The 15,148-nt window shown below is 45.1% G+C and overlaps 1 protein-coding gene across 3 annotated transcripts in view; it reads left to right on the forward strand.

Annotated features, from left to right (window-relative positions):
• SETD2 (SET domain containing 2, histone lysine methyltransferase) overlaps window positions 1-15,148 on the forward strand; it is a 61,790-nt gene that overhangs the window by 2,101 nt on the left and 44,541 nt on the right. For 2 of the 3 annotated variants that reach the window (XM_084901679.1, XM_084901677.1), the window contains exon 2: window positions 14,651-14,666. In XM_084901679.1, the coding sequence (XP_084757805.1) occupies window positions 14,651-14,666 (16 nt within the window). Of the gene's footprint in view, window positions 1-6,351; window positions 6,465-14,650; window positions 14,667-15,148 lie in introns of those variants that run through there. The other variant, XM_084901678.1, reaches the window with a different exon arrangement.

Here is a 15,148-nt window from a genome sequence, read left to right on the forward strand (position 1 = left end):
ATGAGGTCCTAGTTTTTTCACTGCTTTTCTGTTCCCACTGCTTTGGGCTGCTAACGTTGACTTAAGTTCTGAAACACGGGTGTGTGCACGGTCCTGCCTGGACTACGGAAAGAGTTATAAGGTGTTTTCTGTTAACACTAGGAGAGCTGGAGGGATCCTGAGCGCCATCACCTGTGGTACAGAGGCAGACACGGAGGCCTAGCCAAGTGCAGTGCCAGCACGCCCTGAGGTGGTAGGTGTCAGAGAGGACCCGGCCCGTGGAGAGGAGCAGGCCGGTGTCCGGGAAAGAAGTGGGACGGCAGAGGCAGAAGGGGTTTGAACCATCTGAGTTTGGATTTCTCATCTTTGAAATAGGTGTGTGATGGCAGCAGCCTCGTAGGGCGATGGGGAGGATCGAATGAGAATAAGGTGTGAAAAGCACTTGGCACTGAGTGTGGCACGTGTGATCGCTTCTGGCTGGGTCGCGGGACAAGTGTGAGCCAGGACTTAAGGCAGGCATGCTGAGTGGGGTGGGCTCCTCGCAGATTTCCGTTGGAAATGGTTCTCAGATGCATGAAGAAGTTGAGGCACAAAGCGCGGAGAAGAGGTTGAAGTGAGCTGGAGCCTGGTGTTCTGTATTGGCGCGGCCGCTCTGTAGTCGGGCACAGCTGTACGACCTGGCTTTCCTGGGCCTCAGGTGAGACAGCAGCCATGATCATCTGCCGTCTGCCTTTCGGGGCCTGCTGTGGGGCAGGGTAGGCCCAGGCGTTGAGGACCCTGCGCTTGGAGCTGTCAGTCTTCAAGGGCTCTTCCGGAGACAGGCCCGTCCGCTGAGCGATAGGAATGCTGTCTTCGAGCACAACGTGTGTGTTTTGTGCCAAACAGGTGTACTGTGGGCATACACCTGCTAGTGAGGGATGTGAACAAATAATGTAGAATGTTCAAAGGTAAACGCTTTGAAAAATGGAGGAAGATGCTGTAGTATAAGTGAGGTGGACCGGGTGAGCCTTTTTGAGTGACATAGAGGCAGAGACGAGGGGGTCGCCATGTCTGCCTGGAGGGGAAGCTCGCCAAGTAGCTCAGCCCCGAGGCGAGCACATGGTGTGTCCTGCCCAAGTGGCTGGAGTGGGATGAAGAGAAAAGAGAGGAAGAGTGGGGTGGGGTGGGGTGCAGATCTCACGTCTCTGGGGAGCGATTGTAAGGCCTCCTGAGCCTTCAGCAGGTGGGCGTGGCTGCTTTCAGCTTCAGAAGGCTCGCTCAGCGCGCAGGGGGACTTGGAGGACGCTAGTAACTAGGACGGAGGTGCTGGTAGTGACTTGTACCAAGGTGGTAACAGGCGATGGTGAGCCATGGTTGAATTCTGGGTATATTTTGAAGGTTAAACCAGTACGATTTGTGGACAGACCCAATGTGGCATGTGAGAGAAGAGCCAGGATGGTTCCGCAGTTTCTGGGCTGAGTGGTTGAAAGATTGAGTGCTGTCAGTGATGAGGATGACCGTGGAAGGGAAGGGTGGGGAGTAGCCAGTAGTTCAGTTTTACACGTGATGAGTTTGAGATGCCTCCTTTAGACGGGAGTCAGGGGAAGGGTCTGGACTAGGGGTGAGTTGTGTAGTCGTCCCTTAGGTGGTGTCCAAAGCCGCTGGACTGGATGGGTCATCAAGGGTCCAGTGTGGGAAGAGGAGCGCCTGTCGGGAGGATTGTGGTAGTGTGAGGTGTTAAGGGTCTTATTGTGGATTCCCTCTTCACTAACATCTGACTAGAAGCTGGCATTTCTTTTAATTACTAATTAAACAGCATACAACAGTACTATTAACAGTACCTGTGCTTCTAGTACACGTCACAGATCTCGTTATAACACACTAGTGACCAGTGCTCGGATTCGTGCACATTGAAAGGAACTTAACTAGAAGGTGGCCCGCAGGGCAGGACTGGGCGAGAAGGGCCAGACATGCTCTGGAGCCAGCCTCCTGCGCTCCCTCCCCGGCATCTGCAGGGGGCAGGTGTCCCCCCCCCCCCCCCCCCCCCCCGTCCCTTGGCCAGGCCTGCAGGGATCAGCTGAAACCAGCCCCCCCCTTCCAAGAGGCCCCAGCATGCGAGAGGGCACCCTGCAAAGTTGGTGTTGTACTGGGTGTGGAATGCAAACCCACGGCCCAATTCGAGCTCCCTCCTCTCTGATTTTGGGGTGCTACACCTGAGAACCACTGCTGCCAATCACTGCAGCTCAGGCTCCTGTGTTGAGCATCTGCCCCGGGTGGTCAGTGCATGTCACAGTGACCAGTCGGACACTGGGCCTGTAGCATATTAGACTACAGGCCCAGTGCACAAAATGTGTGCACTTGTGCGGGTTCAGGGAGAGCCCTGGGGGGTGTCCCACGGATGGCTGTGAACCCGGCTCTGGCTGAGTGGCGCTCCCCCTGTGGGAGCTCACTGACCACCAGGGGGCAGCTCCTGCGTTTAGTGTCTGCCCCTGGTGGTCAGTGTGCATCATAGTGATTGGTCATTCCACCATTCAGCCATTTGCATATTAGCCTTTTATTGTAGGAGGATTGTGTTTATTTAGATACCTCAAAATGTGATTTATGTTCATCATTACACTAAGATTACAGTGGATATGAGATCCACCACTAGATTAAGAAGCATATTTCTATTATAACACATTTGGGGAGTTTTTTTGGTCCCCAGTGTAACTGGTCTCTTGTAATTATATGTATTTTATTTTACACATTTTAAAAAATATTAAGCTGAGAAGGCATTCACCGACTTCATCAGGCGGCACAAAAAGGTAAACCTCTGGGCTCTGGAGCAATAACTGCCGGTTTAGAACCTTCCTTCTTCACCAGGCAGGTTTGTCACGACTCCTGCCTTGGTGTCATTTGTAAAGGGGATTGTGATAGCATTTTCTGCAAAGGTTTTTATGAGGATTTAAGAGTTAGGATGAATATTGGATGGAAAGATGCAGCTAGAAAGAACACTTACTTTACAAGGCACCATGATATGAAAAGCATGGTGAATTTGGCAAAACTAAAGTTAATTAAGTGGGAAAATATTTCAGTATTTTTAAATAAGATATAAAGCTGGGAGGATAAAGTCTCATGATTCACCTTAGCTACATCGGGGATAGAGATACGCGGAGAAAGTCGCAATGTAATCCCCAGACTCCACACAGGGTCTGGGCATTTAGTAGCTTTGTGTACAGCACATGCACAAAACCTTTTGCTACTTTGTGAGAGGAATATTTTTGTAGTATTGAGGTCTGGCTCTACAGGCCAGGGTATCCTTTTTGGGCTACTGAGGAACATGGAGGCCAAAATACTACAGAAAGCCTCACAAACTCTCCTAGCACTTAGGATAAAGTATGTCCCTCCAGCATTCATGTCCTCTATGGCGCTTACCTTTTCTAGATTTCAGGCAGATGATTCTTGTATGGATACATTATGTCTTTAGCAGGGTATGAAGCAATTGTTGATGCAATTGTGTTTTCCTAAGAAATATTCCAATGGTTAAGACACTTTGTACATACAAGACTATCAATCATACTTGCCTAATTTTCTTAGTGGAACTTTGGTATTCACAAATCTCTCCTGCTACCTTTTACTATAGTGACTAGGTTTAATCTATTCCCCTTTTTAAGAAATGAAATCCATTATGATTTACTCTTTAACAGATACCATAGTTTTTCTTGACCCTCATATTCAGTGTTCCATGGCCCTGTCAGTTTTTGCAGAGAAGCTAGAATAGTCAAATTCTGGATGGCAAAGTATGACTCCACTGGGCTGCAGAATCAAAAGCTGACCAGCTTCATCATTTCTTTTAATTCTTTTTTCTCTCTGCCCGAGCCCTCCCCTTTCAATTCTTTCAGAGTCCTGTTGAGTACGTACCTTATTTTATAATGCGCTAGGTAATTATTAAGACCCTGAGAGATTATTTATATTGGAAACTGAACTATTTATACCTAGAGTCACTGAAAAGCAGCTTTTGAATTTTTTTTCTTTGAGATTCATTCTTTAGGGGAGAAAAAGCAACCTTTTATTTTGAAAAAAATTTAAAACTTGCAGGAAATTTACAGAATAGCATAATGAATTCCCATATACTTTCTGTCTAGATTAACAAGTAATGAAAATTTTGCTATATTTGCTTTATTTTCCTATATAAAAAACATATAGTTGTTTGTTTCTTTTTGACTATTTGAGAGTATAAATTGCAAACATGACTCTTCATTCCTTATTATTTCATGGTATTAACAATCATTCTCTTAGATAACTAATATACAGTAATCAAATTCATACACGTTAACAATCGGTTTCTTTATATGCTAGAATACAGTTCATATTTAAATTTTGCCTATTTTTCTAATAGTGTCTTTTCTTCAATAGTGTCTTACCGTAATTTTAGTCTAGGGTTACATACTTCACTTAATTGTCTTGTTTCTTAGTCTTTTCTTTCTTTTCTTTTCTTTTTTTTTAAATATATTTTATTGATTTTTCTTACAGAGAGGAAGGGAGAGAGATAGAGAGCTAGAAATGTCAATGAGAGAGAAACATCGACCAGCTGCCTTTTGCACACCCCCTACCGGGGATGTGCCCGCAACCAATGTACATGCCCTTGACCGGAATCAAACCTAGGACCTTTCAGTCCGCAGACTGACGCTCTACCGCTGAGCCAAACCGGCTTCAGCTTAGTCTTTTCTTTAATATCAGAATATAGAGCTTTAAATTTAAGCTCTGGGAGGCACTTACTTTGCTATGATCGTTACCTTTAAATGTGATGTTTTAGAAATAACAATGTCTGCTAGAATGTTTCTTTGGTTTGTTTGTTTTTTGTTAACTCTCGCCCAAGGATATTTTTTCCAATTGATTTTTAGAGCAAGCGGGAGAGAGGAAGAGAGAGAAGCTTCAGTGTGAGAGGCACACGGACTGGTTGCCTCCTGCACGCAGACGAGGCGAGGAGGGAGCCTGCCCCAAAGGATCGAGCCCTGGCCTGGGTTTGAGCCGAGGAAAACTGGCCACGGCGAAGCGGTTTCTTTTTTAAATCACTAAAACTACAAATGCTTGCTGCAAGAGGGCGAGAAAATACAGGTGTTTATAGAGGAAAAAGGTAGAAATGTCTCCTTAACATCTCTTCCCTGCTCTACTCCTCCAGGCCTCTTGGGTTTCTGTTGACACAGAGACGATGCTCTGACCAGGACTGATTTTTGTTTTTATGTAAATGGAGTCCTACTGCTACACATACCACTTTCTTCTACTTACTGTATCATGTGTGCGTTTACATAGAAGATGTGCTCATCGTTTTTTTTTAATAGGCACTCTACTGTACTATGGATTTACTATATATATATATTTTTTAAAATATATTTTATTAATTTTTCTTACAGAGAGGAAGGGAGAGGGATAGAGAACTAGAAACGTCGATGAGAAACATCGACCAGCTGCCTCTTGCACACCCCCTACCGGAGATGTGCCCGCAACCAATGTACATGCCCTTGACCGGAATTGAACCTGGGACCTTTCAGTCCGCAGACCGACGCTCTACCGCTGAGCCAAACCGGTTTCGGCTGTTTTATTTTCTTAAGGTGTCTGGTTATAAGCAGTTTAAAAGGGCCTTATGGCATATTGTGCTATGTGGAAGGTGTCTCCTTTCAAATCTGTTTCCCCCTGGGGTGAGTATGTCTGGTAATTTATGATAGTGTTTTCACGATTTTATTTAGAGTTTGACTCCTATACCTTTTTTTCCCCCAAAAAAGTGTACTTTATTGTCCATACTTAATGTTTGCCATGGTGCTGATGGATTAAAGAGTTTTCATTCCTGCCCTACTTTGATGAGTTGCTTAGGCATTTTATTTTTAATATATTTTTATTGATTTTGGAGAGGGGTGGGGGGGAGAGAGAGAGAGAAAAACACAATGATGAGAGAGAATCCTTGATGGACTCCCTCCTGTACCCCCCACTCTGGGCATTGAGCCCAAACCTGGGCACCTGCCCTGACCAGGAATCCAACCATGACCTCCTATCCTAGTTCACAGGTCAGTGCTCAACCACTGAGCCATGCTGGTCAGGCAGTTGTTTGATTATTTTAAAGAGAAAATGAAAGTGGTTGGTTTGAAGTTGGCCGAAAAGCTGGCCTACTGAACATTTAGCAGGTTAGTTGTTTTTCATAATTGGATTTATATCGGGCAGTCTGCTTTCATGGATTCAGATGAGGCAGTTATTACTTCGTGTAAGTTTTGGTTATTGTATACTAATGAAATGGGGTTTGTATTTGTCCCCCCTAACTGGAGTTCATGTAATGTACTTTGTTTAATTGGTAACCTCCCCTTTTAAAAATTTAATTATTTTTAAATTCTCACTTGAGGATATTTTTCCATTGATTTTTAGAGAGAGTGGAAGAGAGGGAAAGACAGAAATATCGATGTGAGAGAAACATTGGTTGGTTGTCTCATCCACGTGCTCTGACCAGGGCTCAGGCCAGGGAGGACCCTGCAACTGAGGTATGTGCCCTTGACCGGAATCAAATCTGGACCCTTCAGCCCGCAGGCCAATGCTCTGACCACTGAGCCAAACCGGCTAGGGCCTTAAAAAAAAAAAAATCAAGCTAACAATTCAGTCTTTTCCAACTAAGCATATACATTGGTCATTAGATGAAGCTTATGATTGGTCTGAATTAGTTTAGATGCTTTTTATTTTAGAATGCTTTTTCTGTCAGATGCTCACATCTCACAAGTGCAAACACCCGTGGGGTGGGGTGGGAACCGGAGCAAGGCTGCTTTCCAAGGAGAGCTGTGCTGCTCACTCCGCCGCGGGCAGTAAGGGCCTCTCTGGAGGGCTGTATGCAATCACCAGTGTTTGCTTCAGTGACGTGTATTTTGAGTCTTTTGTCTGATGTTCTTAGCCTCTTAGTGAATCGTTATTTATTTATTAGTGAATAGTTATGCCAGGTTTAACGTTTTTATGAATTTTGTGTTAATATAAAGTAGAGCTAACATTTTTCATAAATTATATAGATGTCTGCAAAAACCCTTTGAAAATGACTTTAGAGAAGAGGGAGAGAGAAAGATAAAAATATTGATTGGTTGCCTCTCATGCACCCTAGCTGTTGATTGACCTGCAGCCTTTCCAATCTGTAAGACAATGTTCCAACCAACTGACCCCCCAGCGAGGGCTGCAAGCCCTTCCTATTGAAATCCATTTATTCTGGTCTTGAGCACACACAGGCTTTCTAACATTGGCTGGTTAAAAAAACGTAACTCTCCCATTAACTTATCAACGCTAGACCAGAGTATCTATCTCCACTCTGTGACATGAGCTGCATGCTTCATTTACTGCTGCTGGGGTGGAAATAGTCATGAAGAGTCACATCAGCAGGAACACTTAGTAAGCATGTACTACCACGTACCCAGCTGCTGTCACTGGGCTGCCTCCATCTAAAGCAGGGGTCTTCAAACTACGGCCCGCGGGCCACATGCAGCCCCCAGGGGAGTCTGATCCTGCCCGCCAGGTTTTTTGGGCAGTGAGCGCAGCCGAGGTGTTACAGTAGGAATTAGTAGTTCATATAGTCCGGCCCTCCAGCTCTCTGAGGGACCGTGATCTGGCCCCCACTTTAAAAAGTTTGAGGACCCCTGATCTAAAGGAACAAGTCTCCATCCCGTCTTTGGATTTTCTAGGATCGGGGACTACAAAATCGCTGAGTCCTAGCAGCAGAGCCAAACGAGTCTACGTCTTGTGAAGGAATGATACATGTTCTACTGGCTCTAATACAATGTTAGCTTTCTGTGTGCTTTGTGTTAGTAACCACCTAAAGGATCTTAAACGTTAGAGAGTTATAAAAATACACATGCTTGCAGACACATTTAAAACATTTTTATATGGAAACAGTAGTAATGATGAAAATCAGAATTCACAGTGTCACAAAAACACTCCACAGCTAACGGGTTTTGCAGCCAGCACATGCCCAGCTGAAAAGCTGCCCCAGCACAGCCAGGCTCCAACTTGTGCCCCAACCTTCTGTCCTCTGACACGGTTCTTACCTTCTCAGAGGAAGAAAAGGAGTCGCAGAAAGGTGAGCACGAGGATTTCTTGGCCGTCGATCTCCTGTTTCTCCAGTGCTTGCAAGCAGCGCTGTGATTGGGGAAACGCTGGTTCATATTCAACTGCCATTGGTTGGTTCATTGTTGACAATCTTCCTTAATAAACTGCTGGTAATCTGCCACAAATGCTTCTCATATTGTGACAATAAACTTTTGTTTTTAATTATTAATGAGCACGAAACCTTTTACAGTTAAGTTAACCTTGGGGAACACTTCAGGAGTACATTTTCACCTATTTCTGACAAAATATTTAATTCTGCCTCAATGAAATTTATCTGTTTGCAGTAGGTGATTTGCTTCTGTCGGGAGGGGTAATGCTTATTTATTTTAGCCTTTATCGTGTCACACACGCTGGGCTGCTGCTGCGCTACTTCGGTCTTGTTTCAGCGCGGACTGTCTTCAGGCGTGAGGTGGTCCGAGGACTTGAAGCCATGGCTTTTGGACAGACAGAGCTCCTGTAGCAATAATGAACATGTTGTGGGAGCGTAAGATGCCAAAGAGCTATCATTCCTCAAGTAGTTGTGGATTAACAAGAGGCTCTGCAATTATGGTTTCTTTGAAATAAGAAATTTTCATGTAACTTGCGTGGATGTTTTCTCTACTTAAAGAATTGTTTGGAAAAATGGGACCATTCTCCTCTACCCTAAGTTGTACGACAGTACGACTTTAACGTAATGATTCTCTGATTCAGAATTTGCGTTATTCGCAGTTAGTTGTTTAAACCTGTGCCTATTTTACGGTCCTACAGAGGCAGAGGCATTCTGGTACAAGGTTGGCGTATACTTCCAGAAAGAACTTAGGTCATACTTTGAAATTTCCCTGTTAGGAAATTTTCTTACCTTTTGTCCTCATAAAGAGAAAGTTTGAGGAAAGTAAGGGACACGTTCTGTTTCAGTGAAGTTTCAGGTTATAGATTAAGCCTAGGTTTACTGAAGTGATTTCTGTGTGGCCATCAATGCATATATTTTGATTTTGTAAAAGGCACAATTTAGAACAGGAGGTGGCACACTGGCTAGTTGGTAAAATCCAGCCTAGCAACATGTTTCAGTACAGCCCGTGCACTTAGTTCCCAGTCATGTATCGTGATCGTGGCGGTGGTTCCGTGAATCTACACATGGACTCAAATTGCATAGAACACACACCCACAAATATGAATATGAATGCAGGTTGAAGACAGGGGTGTGAACTGAATAAGATCTAGTCTGGCTACAGTAATGTACCACTGTCGGTTTCCTGGTTTTAATATTTGAATGTGGCTATAGAAGATGTCACCGTTGGAAGGGGGCTGGGTGAGAGTACAGAGACTGTACTGTTTCTGCAACTTCCTGTCCATCTGTAATTATTTAAAATACATAAGCTGCCAAAACCGGCTTGGCTCAGTGGATAGAGCGTTGGCCTGCGGACTGAAAGGTCCCAGGTTCGATTCTAATCAAGGGCATGAACCTTGGTTGTGGGCACATCCCCAGTGGGGGGTGTGCAGGAGGCAGCTGATTGATGTTTCTCTCTCATCAATGTTTCTAACTCTCTATCCCTCTCAATTTCTGTAAAAAATCAACAAAATATATTAAATATATATATATATAAGCATATTGATCACTGGTAAATATCAGATTGCTGTAAAAGTTTCTAAACTTTAGTCTCGATTTACGTTTTTTCTGGATATGGAACAAAACTTGGCCACTGGCACTGGTCTGAAGACTGCAGTTAAGTGTTAATAACACCCTTCCCCCAGTGGCTACTCCATGTTTTTTGACATTTGCAGTCTCTCTACTTTTCATCTCTCTTTTAAAATATATTTTATTGATTTTTACAGAGAGGAAGGGAGGAGGATAGAGAGTTAGAAACATCGATGAGAGAGAAATATCGACCAACTGCCTCCTGCACACCTCCTACTGGGGATGTGGCCGAAACCAAGGTACATGCCCTTGACCGGAATCGAACCTGGGATCTTTCAGTCCGCAGGCCGACACCGCTATCCATTGAGCCACATCGGCCAGGGTGAGAAAGGTGGAGCTGTAAGTAAATGTTGAACAAACAGCTTGAGATCCATAGGAGTACTGATCCTGACCCTTCACAGACTTGCCTTTCCAAAGCAAGCCATTGGGCAGTCAGGGATTGTATGCTATGGGAGGATCAGCTGACTCCTGGTCCTCAGCTAGGACACCTATTGCCCAATCAGAACCTTGGGCTGCTGAAGGACGGACTGCTTAAAAGAGGTTTGCAATCCAGCGTGTACGTGTAGGCCGTAAACTCAGCAGGGAACTGGTGGGTGTGATTCTTTGTGATGAAAGTGTTTCTTTTTTTTTCTTCTTTTTTTTAATATATTTTATTGATTTTTCACAGAGAGGAAGAGAGAGGGATAGAGAGTTAGAAACATCGATGAGAGAGAATCATCGATCAGCTGCCTCTTGCACACCCCCTACTGGGGATGTGCCCGCAACCAAGGTACATGCCCTTGCCCGGAATCGAACGCGGGACCCTTCAGTCCGCAGGCCGACGCTCTATCCACTGAGCCAAACCTGTCCCGGCCAAAAGTGTTTCTTATGAAGATTCCTTTTTGATGTGCTCTTCCACAATGCTGACTCCCTGAGGCGCTTAGGTCTTGAATGTGTGGCACTGTAATGCCCACCTGTATGATGTATGAATGTCGGCACGTGCATGGCCTCAGTGCAGTGTCAGCTTCTCCTGCAGGTCAGATGTGTTCATTGGTGCTTGTGGAGGAGGTCAGAGGTTTAGAAACCTGAAAAAGGAACGCACACTCAGAGTGAAACACACCTGAAAGAATAACAGCTGTAAAGTCCTGTTTCTTCCTCACGGTGATGATCCTCACGTGGCCCTCGAGAAGGCTCCCGGAGCCCCGCTGTAGCTCCGCGGACTCAGGTGCCTCTGGGACCAAACGGTCTCCGGCTGCGTCAGTGCCGCCTGCCTCTTGTTATCCCCACCTCTCCCTCTTCTCTTCACCAGTCCCTCCTGCAATCCATGTTCTGTTCCGGGGTCGCGCTTTTATGTCGTTTATTCTCATGGAGGAGTACGACTGCAGCAGGATCTGACTCCTTTCTTCTAGAGTCTCAGAGTCTGAATTCGCACTCACTGCCTTTTCCTGTCCCCTCCTTACCGTTACTGCCAACCCCAGCTCTGACACTGTTTGTTTGTAATTTGCCTTTTCTTTATTAACATGAAATGGCCTTGGATGAAAAACTTGATATTTTCTCCAAATTTTCTGTATGCTGTTATCCTTTTTATTAAACGTTTTATTTTACTTCATTACCAAGTTGTGGGATATGTCTTGCCATCTCTGTCTAGCAGCTGTCTGGTTTCTGGAGGGGCCCCTCCCAGCCAGCTCCACGTCTACAATGTCCCTTCAGCCCTCACTGTGTGATGACTGACTTCCCAGGCTGTCAGAGTTTTCTCTCCATTAGCTTATCAGAGGGAGATGGCGGAGGCTGGGCAGGCTCCGTCCCCTGTACCTCCAGCACTGCCTGTGGAGGGGCCCATGCAGACCAGCTCGGTCCTCTTGGATGCCCTGAAAGAAGCGGAGACATAGGTGGCACTGAAGTGTTTGGGCCTTTCCTGTCCTGGGAAAACCCCAGTGTGCGGGTTCAGTCCAGTCCGGTGTGCCACAGGCTGTCAGACACTGAGCTTATGAGCGGTGAGCAGGGAAAAGCACTGCCAGGCACCCGGCGGTGCTGATTGACAGTGCGATGCACCTGCAGAGGGGCTGCGTGTGAGGAAGGGGCACCGTAGAATGGATGAAACGGTTATCCTGAGATCACGGCTGTGAAACCCTTTGTATGTGCGTGATGCCTTGAAAACTACAGGTGTATAATATATATGTGTGTATATATATATGTGTGTGTGTGTGTGTGTGTATATATATATATATTATTATTGATTGATTGATTGATTGATTTCAGAGAGGAAGGGAGAGGGAGAGTGTGGAAACCCCTTTCACGTCCCGCCTGGTTCAGGGTTCGGGTTCTGGAGAAGGCTGCACACAAATGAAAAGCATTAATTTGGGAAATTTGGGAATGGGGGCCAGGCAGAAGCCCGAGAGGACTACTCCTCACTCCGCCTTGCCATCCCTTTCATTAAGATGGAGATTATGGGATACACCCTTATCCCCCAGGCAGGAAACTCCAATAATAGCCAATCGGCTAATTTACTTAAAACTAACAGGTGGAGGCTGCTTCCACTACCAATGTCTCAATCAGTGAGTGATTAGCCCTGACCCTTCAGAGCAATTAAGGTTGACCAGTCTTCCCGATTCCCCATTGATACCTCTCTGCTAGTGAAATGGCAGGGGAGAGAGGGGGATGAGGGGGGAGAGAGGGGGATTGGGGGGGAGAGAAACATCAATGATGAGAATCATTGATTGTCTACTTCCTGCACACCCCTTCCTGGGGATGGAATGGAGCCTGCAGCTCAGGCATATTCCCTTGACTGGAATCAAACCCAGGACCCTTCAGTTTGCAGGCTGACTATCCACTGAGCCAAACCTGCCAGGGCACGCTTTGAAATTTTTTGTGATTTCCTTGAAGAAGAAAAAAATGTTTAGCCTAGCCACTGCCTCAGGTTTCATTATTAACTTATTTATTTATTTTTACCCTTTTTTACTTAGTTTTGTATGGCTACCTTCGACGCTGGTGAATGAACTGAATGATGGTGACGTTAGGCCTACATCTGGGGAAAGTTTTTTGTACATTTCTGTTAAGGGACATTTTAAACAGATTATGCATTCCAGTCTTGCAACATAACATAGCCTGCAACAAGCATGTCAAACTCCAAGGCTAACATGGGCCAAATAAGGTTTAAGTTTATGTAGACCGCAAAAAACAAACAAAAAAAACCCCTTCAGTTTTCATAGAAATGTAGGTTATTTCAATAGAGACATGCTGAATACAAAGGGCTGAAATAAATGAGTCATCATGAACATAAAATAATAGAAAATTTTAATTAAAATGAATGTTTTATCTTGAACATTAACTTACCAGACACTGAATAACTGCACAAATTAATAAACATAATGCAAATAAACCTATTTATTTTGTTCTCGGAAAACAAAATACTTCCTGTTGCGCACACCAAACAAGTCAGGCCGAGACTAATGCGTGGCCATGGCCGCTAAGACATCGCTGCCGGTATGGTGGGGAGGAATGTGCGCCTGCCGTAAGGCGGCCGGGAGATGAATGCAACAGGTCCTGGTCGTCAGTCGTTAGTGAACGTTGTAGTTCGTTATTAATAATTATGTATAACAGGATGTTGTGAAAATTAGGTAACAAAACTGATTAAAACGTTTGTTACATACAGTTACATTGGCTGGGCGTAAAAGCAGTGGTTGTGGGCCGCCTGCGGCTTAGGATGTAACCGCCGTCCTGGTTCGAGCCCTTCGTAGCCTTCCTCCCGGGTGCCCACTGTGGTGCGTGCGCACACCGGCCATGGCGTGGGGTTCGGAGTCACTGCTGCCTTTGCCAGAACATAACGGGTCTGGGCGCTCGGAGAGGCTGCTGTGCTGTGGAGCAGGGTGTGTACCTTACGCTGGGAGGGAAACATTGAATAGGTACCGGGACGGACTGAACTGGGATCCGTAAGGTTATAAACACGTTTCTCCTCTGGAGAAGCCTGGCCGCCGGACCTGACTGTGGCTTCTTTGCTGCTCACTTGGTTCTCTGGCAATATTGAGTTGTTAGGGTTTATTGCACATAAATAGTTTATGTTTTAATCTCTGTACCTTTGCTCAGGTCTTCCTACAAAAAAAATTTTTTTTAAGGCAGGATTCTTTGTATTCCTGTCTTTTCACTAAACTTACTCTTTCTAATCCTCACCCAAGGATTTTTTTTTTTTTTTTGAGAGAGAGAGAGAGGAAGGGAGGGAGAAAAAGTGGGAGGGAGAGAAGCACCGATTGGTTGCCTGACTGGGAGTGGAACCTTTTTGCACAGATGCTCCTCCAACCAGCAGGGGCCTTACTTTACTCTTTTGCTCTTACACTGAGCATATTTCTATCCTTGTACCTACTTTTATAACAAAAGTATATTTTGTGTTTATCACTATCAGCTTTTTAAGGGCAGGGGACTCAGCTTTATTCATCTTCTTTGTTTTAATCCTCCGTGAGGGTATTTTCCCATTGATAGAGTGGAAGGGAGAGGGGAGCAGAGAGAGAGAGAGAGAGAGAGAGAGAGAGAGAGAGAGAGAGAGAGAGAAACATTGATGTGAGACACACACATCAATTGGTTGCCTCCTGCCTGTACCCCAACCAAGGCTGGGGATTGAGCCTGCCACCGAGGTAAGTGCCCTTGACTGGAATTGAACCCATGACTCTACAGTACGTGGGCCAACGCTTTATCCACTGAGCCAGACCGGCTAGGGCAGCTTTACTTACCTTTTATTTCTAGCACCTAGCGTAGAAAATAAATATTTGCTATATTAAATGCACCCGAGGCCATGAAGGAATAAACGGACGGTCCATATGGAACATACCTGTGGGTTTACATATCCTAAGTTTTAGTAAAAAAACAAGTTTCCTTTTAGTTGGTTTTAAGTATTTATGGTTTCTTTTTATTCTTTCGCATGCTTTCTTGGCTGGACGGCAACAGAGAAGAAGAAAATGAGGTGAGTTTAACTTGACTCGTTCTTCAGTAATCATAGAATTGAAGCCGTTGTAAAGCTTTGCTATTTGGAATGTGAAATGAAGTAATGGTTTGTTTAATTTTGGTTTTGGATCACCAGTAACTTATTCTAGAGAGGGCCATTATATATATCAAGAAGATGGTTGTTACATGTTAGCACTTCAGAGCCTTAGGCAAGGTGAAGGAAGCTGGGAGCTCTGGAGACAGTTTCTTTTCTTTTTAAAAAAAACATGTTATTGACTTTTAGAGAAAGAAAAAGGGAGAGGAGGGAGGGAGAGAGAAACATCGATCAGCTGCCTCCTCCTACCCTCTTCTGGGGATCAAGCCCAAAACCCGGCATGTGCCCCGACCAGGAATTGAACCCGTGACTTCCCGGTGCATGGGTTGACTCAACTACTGAGCCTCCACATAAGACTTACTTTGCAAAGTGGAATCTGTTTTTACCAGGATGTCATACTGCTCGGT

This window comes from Pipistrellus hanaki (genome assembly GCF_964339955.1).
Source record: "Pipistrellus hanaki genome assembly, chromosome: 13".
Taxonomy (NCBI): domain Eukaryota; kingdom Metazoa; phylum Chordata; class Mammalia; order Chiroptera; family Vespertilionidae; genus Pipistrellus; species Pipistrellus hanaki.